This window comes from Silene latifolia, chromosome X (genome assembly GCF_048544455.1).
Source record: "Silene latifolia isolate original U9 population chromosome X, ASM4854445v1, whole genome shotgun sequence".
In the NCBI taxonomy this organism is placed as follows: domain Eukaryota; kingdom Viridiplantae; phylum Streptophyta; class Magnoliopsida; order Caryophyllales; family Caryophyllaceae; genus Silene; species Silene latifolia.
The window spans coordinates 194214711-194222063 of NC_133537.1; the positions used below are offsets into that span (position 1 = coordinate 194214711).

Sequence of the window (7353 nt, forward strand, 5' to 3'; positions counted from 1 at the left end):
ATAATTATCGTAGTTCACCGCTTTAGTTCACTTAAAACGTGATAGATAATAAATTGACAAGACCTCTCACTTATAATAATTGAGAATTAGCCTCACCAAATAGTAGAAACCATGAGTCCCAATTTCATGAGGAAGTAGGCTTGGCTCACCGGGGTACTGAACTTGTTACGTTGGGTAAGTGGGTAATAAAATGTTATTACATCAAAATTTGGATTGAGCTCAACGGAAGTATTCGTGACCGTAGTCGCATGTGTTCCGGGCTAAAGATAAATATTAAAGTAATTTTTATCAACTGAGAGTTCTAGAAGTAGAATCGATTAAGAGGTTAATCCACCGAGTTATATTGATAAGGGATGAATCGGCTCACCGGGCCCGAGTTAATATGAATTTGGATCTCGGAATCATTTATGATAGTTGGTTAGAGGTCACTATATAAATGCTTAAAACTTGTTTAAAATGTTTACAAGTATTGTCAAAACGATAGATGTTAATTAATTCCTTCACTTCCTATTTTGTAGTCAAAATCATTTTCTCAATTGCAATGGCAACTCCAATCACATCCGCAACTACTAGTTCCAACAAGCTCACCAATGTGTCATGGCTCCGATCCTTCATGGATCGTTGTAAGTTAGAAAAGAATGGGTCCAATTTCGCCGATTGGGACGCTCAACTTCGCTTGGCCGCGGAAGGTGACGACAAGCTTCGTTACCTTACCGAGGCATCTCCCGCCGAACCTAATGCTAGGTCCACCGCCGCCGCTAGGCAAGCCTATGAGGTTTACCAAAAGGAGTCGGCCGCGATCAAAAATATGTTGATCTTTGCAATGGTGGCCGAACTCCAAAGAAGTGCAATAAAGATTAGCACCGCTCATGAGATCTACATGAAACTTGTGAACATGTTTTCACGAACTCCTAGGGTCATACAATATGAAGCGGCTTCCGCATTATTTGATCTCTACATTAAGGAGGGCCAAAAAGTTAGCCATCATGTGCTCAAGTTGATGGAGCATGTTGAGACCTTAAAAATGCATAAGGTGGAGATTCCCGAGGAACTCGTGATTGATCGGATTCTTCATTCCCTTAACAAAGTCAAAGCATATGTTCAATTCCGGGTGAATTTTAATATGCATGACAAGAAAGTCTCCCTTGATGAGTTGCACAAAATGCTTGTGCAAGCCGAAAGGGATATGGGTCTAAGTGTTAGCTCCACCAAAGATGTGCTCAATGTCAATCATAAGAGCAAGGGAACTTTCAAGAAAAGTGGGAACAAGGGAAAGAAGAAAACTCCCAACAGGAACAAAGGTAAAGCTTGTGAGGCTAGCTCCTCCAAGCCCAAGTACAGTGCCTCATCCGAGGACAAGTGGCACTATTGTTGTGGTGTTGGACATCGGAAGAGGAATTGTTCAAAATACCTTGGCGACATCAAAGCTGGAAAGGTGATTCCAGTAGGTATATAACTATCCCTATCTTTTATGTTTCGATCTCAACTTTGGTATGTTTATACACGTTGTGATGATTACCCTTTTTATTGTAATTAGGGCATCCTAGCAAGGACAAAGGCAAAGAAAATAAAGCTTAGAGGATCATGAGGGAAGCTAGAGGTAGCCGACCGTGGTGATGGATCTATGGAAGCTTGGCTTCAAATTTTCTTTGTCTTTAATTTTTTGATGTATTTGGATTTTTAGAACCATTTTGATTTCCTTGTGTGACTAGGAAATTTGTTTGTATCCTTTAAACAATTGTTGTGCTTTGGATATTTGTGACTTGGTTTGCAACCCAAGTCACTCATTTTATTATCATTTGTTCTAAGATCATCATCATATACTACTTGCATAGTGAAACATTAGATTATCGACTTAAATTGAACAAATTGACAAGATATAGTGATTAGATCATTATATTTCCATAAGCTATGAATTTGATTCTCCTTTTGCCATTGTTACTAAAAGTAACAACTTACTCATGTAAGATCAATTATAAAGTTGTGATCACCTATTGAACTCATAAAGTAGGGTTTGTACGATACAAAAGGGACACATTATTCTAAAACGGATGGTCAACCAAGAGATACCTAAAATAGAGAGCCTATTAAACAGATGACATGGATAAGACTCGCATATCACATGAATCAAGCTGCCATGATAGGGATGGCCTTTTGTAAGCTAATGCATAGTCTAGAAAATCTCCTAATACTCCACCATGTATATGTTTGTAACTCACAAAGCTATCTCTCAAGAAGATAGATGTATTTCTGAGAGATAGAGTGGGAGTAGATTGGATCGTCACAAACATGTCTTATAGTGTTACTTTGTGAAAGTAATGGAACTATAATCTATAAAGATAGAGTGGGAGTATAGTTCAGTGGGAGTTTAACGCACATGTCTTACTGGTTAAAATATCGCTTTTTGAAAGTAATGGTATTATCCCAAATCGACCTTGTTACATACGAGCCATAGAATTACAAATCCGAAAATTGTTACTCAAGATTAGATTTAATTTAAAGCGAGGGTCTCTTTAAAAGTAATATAGAGCTTTAGAGTACACAAATGCATAGATTGACATGAAGATGTTGATCAAGATAAAATTATGTTAGGAATTGCCACATTTCATGGCGAATGATATTAAAAATTCGCTTTTCTAAAATGGGAATTTAGAGAAGGATGTGTTTGCAACACAAAACCTTAGATGAAGATCTAAGAATCCTAACATCTTATGCGTAGATTTCTTAAGTGATCCTAGAATGGTCTTAAGCAAGCATTAAAGGATTATATTTTTCGTTCATGTGATAATAGTGAATGGTTTCATTCACATGATTGAAGAATCATGATGATGTGAATACGAATCACCTTAATGAAATAATTCTCGAAACAAGCAACCAAGACAACCCGAGTCACCAAGCATAGATCGGTTCGAATAAGAGTCGAGAAAAGTGCATGATCACCCGCCAATGGGACGGGTAAAACCGTGTGGAGCAAGGATGGACCTCGAAAATGGGCAAGACCAAATGCATTGAATAAACTCACCTAGTTTTTGTCATAGCCTAGTTTTTACAAAGGTCTTACCTAGTTTTTGATTTAGTCTTGCCTAGTTCTTCCACATAGCCTAGAATTCACAACAAGGCATTAAAGACTAGCCTTGGGCATCAAGGATTTCGGCCTATATAAGGCTTGTAGTCCTCATTTGTTTATTATCCAATTTTGAAGTAAAAACTTGAGAGTATTCTCTAAAACTTTTCTTGTCTTCTTGTGTTGTTACACGAGTAGTTTGGCTTAAGAGGTCGAAACGCGATTTCGCACCTTGCTTGAACGAGGGACGTGATCCTAAGTTTAAGTCGGATTGTTTGACGAGTATCAAACAATTCACCCATTGGCGTAGCTATAAGTCTAGCTACGACAAATATCCCTTATTTTTCATTCAAATCTCGCTACGAATATACGGATTGATCGGGTTGCACCTAGTGCCTTCGGATCCTTCGTCTATTTGCTAGTACAAGTTAAGACTTCCGCTTGCGATTCACATCAATTGTGGTATCAGAGCTTCGGCTCTTGATTTCCATTAATCGAGACGATCCAGGGGTCTTGATTTCTTCAAAAAAAAAAAAACAAAAAAAAAACAAAAAACAAAAGTTACTGTTCACGTCCAGTACTGTTCACGGTACTATTCATCAAAAAAAAAAATGGAACCCGACAATCCTAATCTCCTTCAAAGTCTTATAGAAGCACTACAAAATCTTTCGGAACTTAGCCCACGTGGAACACCACGTCGAGGTTAACAAAGTCGAGAAGAATTCAAAGTAAATGAACTACCTGAGTTTGTGGGAGGCACGGATCCCGAGGATTACCTCGAGTGGGAGAGGAAAATTGAACGGATGTTTGAGTTCAAGGACCTGGATGACGAGAAGTGTTGCAAGTACGCCATTCTACGACTAAGTTGTGGAGCCTCCCTATGGTATGAAGGCTTTAAGGTAAAACGTGCCCGGGCAGGAAAGGAAAAGATATCCTCTTGGGAATCTCTCAAAAGAAAGCTACGCAAGAGATACGTCCCAGCCACGTATAAGCTCACGACGTATCGCAAGATTGCTGAGTTGACTCAAGAGAGGAGCAGTGTCTCAGATTACATAAATGAGTTTGAAAATCTTACTTTGATGGGAGGATTAGAGGAAAGTGAAGACTTGAAGATGGCTCGATTGCTTCGTGCACTAAATCATAACATAGCCAATTCAGTTGAATTACAATCTTACGCTGACTTCGATTCCTTGTGTAATCTATGTCTCAAGGTCGAAGCTCAAGGGAAGGCCAAGCTCACCACAACTCATGGTGAGGGTAGTCGAAGCTGGAGGAGCGAAGGACAATCAAGGGGAAGTCCGAGTAGTCGTACGGTTGAGACTACACCTAAGACGATTTCCACCCCTGAGTCCGCTCCCAAGATACCCGTTCCTAAGGAGACAAGTTTATCTAGAGTACGGTGTTTCAAATGCCAAGGATTTGGGCATTTTCAGAACGCGTGCCCAAATAAGAGAAACATTGCACTAAGGGAAGCTATTGCCGTTCGAGACGAGTTGTATGATGAAGAAGAACGATTGGGTGATGTGTTCAACTTCGAAAAAAGAGAAGAGGAGGGGAACGATAGAGATGTCGAAACTTATGACGCTCCTAACTATGATTGTGCTTTAGTTCTTCGTGCTTTGCAGACTCAACCCACACCAATTGAGGCAGAACAAAGGAACCAGATTTTTCACACCAAATGTCAAGTGAAGGACAAGTGGTGTAGCCTAATCATCGATGGAGGGAGTTGTACTAACGTTGCTTCTATAAAGATGGTGGACAAGTTGGGATTGGATACCATGCCTCATCCCAAACCATATGTGTTACATTGGCTTGATAACGGGAACAAGGTGAAGGTCACCAAACAAGTCAAAGTGGCGTTAACAATGGGCTCCTATGACGACAATATCTTGTGTGACGTAGTGCCAATCGATGCATGCCACATACTCTTGGGGCGTCCGTGGCAATTCGATCGCAATGTCATACACCGTGGCCAAAGCAACGAATATGAATTGGTCGACAAGGGTAAGAAGCTTGTCCTAAGACCGATGGCACCTAGTGTTGTCCGTTCTTTGGGCACCCCACAAAGGAAAACCGCGAGCATGACCATGTTTGCAAGTGAGCAAGAAGTTGGTAAAGTCTTAAGGGAAGGTGGTTGTGTCTATCTTATGGTGGTCGACGAGGCACCAAAAGTTGGGATCAAAGATGCCCAGCTAGCGGCGCTCTTAAAGGAATTCGAGGACGTTTTCCCTGAAGATTTACCACCGGGATTGCCGCCTATTCGCGGGATCGAACATCAAATCGATCTCATTCCTGGAGCTGCGTTACCTAACAAAGCAGCCTATCGATGCAACCCAACAGAGACCAAGGAGTTACAGCGCCAAATCGAGGAGCTAATGGAACGAGGTTATGTTCGTGAAAGCATGAGTCCATGTGCCGTTCCTACTCTTCTTGTCCCAAAAAAGGATGGGAGTTGGCGGATGTGCATCGATAGTCGAGCCATGAACAACATAACTATCGAGTACCGTTTCCCGATTCCAAGAGTTAATGACATGCTTGATGAGTTGCATGGCTCCGAGATCTTTTCTAAGATCGACCTGAGGAGTGGCTACCATCAGATACGAATGCGGGAAGGTGACGAATGGAAAACTGCATTCAAGACCAAACATGGGTTGTACGAATGGACTGTCATGCCATTCGGGTTAACCAACGCTCCGAGTACTTTCATGCGGCTCCTGAACGAGGTACTCAAACCATTCTTGGGAAAATTTTTGGTTGTTTATTTAGATGATATCTTGGTTTAAAGTCAAAGCAAAGAAGATCACTTAAAACACCTTCGCAAAGTGTTCGAAACTCTCCGAGGACAAAAGCTATATGGAAAGAAGGAGAAATGTTCATTCTTGGTCGAGAGTGTCATATTTCTCGGCTATGTGGTTTCTAAAGATGGAGTTTCAGTGGAGCAATCAAAGATCGAGGCCATTAAGTCATGGCCTACGCCTAAGTCCGTCACAGACGTTCGGTCTTTCCAAGGACTTGCTTCGTTCTACCGAAGATTCATAAAAGATTTCAGCACCATCACAAGTCTCATCACCGAGTGTTTAAAAAAGCGAACATTTGTATTGACCGAGGCTGCTCAAAAGGCTTTCGAGACGATTATCCAACGGCTTTGTGAAGCACCGATACTAGCACTTCCCGATTTTACTCAACCCTTCGAGGTAGAGTGTGATGCGAGCGGTGTTGGAATTGGAGCTGTGTTGGTCCAAGTAAAGCGACCCATTGCTTAATTTTCGAGAAGCTAAGTGGAGCTCAGCTCAAGTATTGCACATATGATAAGGAGTTCTATGCTATAGTGAGAGCACTCAACCATTGGAGCCACTATCTTCGCCCAAATCACTTCATTCGACATTCGGACCATGAATCCTTAAAATACATTAATGGACCGCAGAAGTTGAGCTTAAGACATGCCAAATGGTTTGAATTTTTTCAATCCTTTCATTTATCTTCGAAATATAAGGATGGCAAAAGAAATGTGGTGGGCGACGCTCTTTCCCGACGCTACTCTTTACTGAACGTGCTTGATGTTCGCCTACTTGGATTCGAGACCTTGAAAGATTACTACGAAACTGATCCCGACTTTGGTGAAATGTTTAGGATAAGCCAAACAGGACCCCGAGGCGAGTTCATAATTCAAGATAGATTTCTTTTCAAAGGAAATCAGCTGTGTGTACCCAAGCATCAAGTCCGGGAGTTATTGGTACGAGAAGCTCATGGGGGAGGACTTGGTGGACATTTTGGTGTCACTAAGACTATGGAAGTCCTTAAAGAGCATGTCTATTGGCCTCGAATGCTGAAGGACGAGCAAGATGTGATTCGTAAGTGTGTCACTTGTCACGTTGCAAAGAGTACCTTCAAGCCAGGGGAGTACACGCCCTTACCTATCCCTAACCGACCATGGGAAGACGTGTCCATGGACTTTATTGTTGCTCTACCACAAACCCAAAGGGGTAAGGACGCAATCATGGTCGTAGTGGATCGATTTTCCAAGATGGCCCATTTTATTGCATGTCACAAGACAGATGACGCTAACAACGTGGCCGACTTATACTTTCGAGAAATACTCCGCCTTCATGGAGTCCCAAGGACGATAGTCTCCGATCGTGACTTAAGGTTCTTAAGCTATTTTTGGAACACTCTGTAGAAGAAGGTGGGTACCAAACTGTTATTTAGTACCTCTCACCATCCTCAAACCGATGGTCAAACGGAAGTGACAAACCGCACTCTTAGGGTATTACTACGTGGCCTCGTGAACA

The 7353-nt window shown here is 41.6% G+C and overlaps 1 protein-coding gene across 1 annotated transcript; it reads left to right on the top strand.

Annotated features, from left to right (window-relative positions):
• The first annotated feature begins 3867 nt into the window (after window positions 1-3867).
• Window positions 3868-6327, top strand: LOC141619029 (uncharacterized). Its single transcript, XM_074436066.1, has 2 exons — window positions 3868-5744; window positions 5850-6327. The coding sequence occupies exons 1-2, from the start codon at window positions 3868-3870 to the stop codon at window positions 6325-6327; spliced, it is 2355 nt and encodes a 784-aa protein (XP_074292167.1).
• Window positions 6328-7353: the final 1026 nt, after the last annotated feature.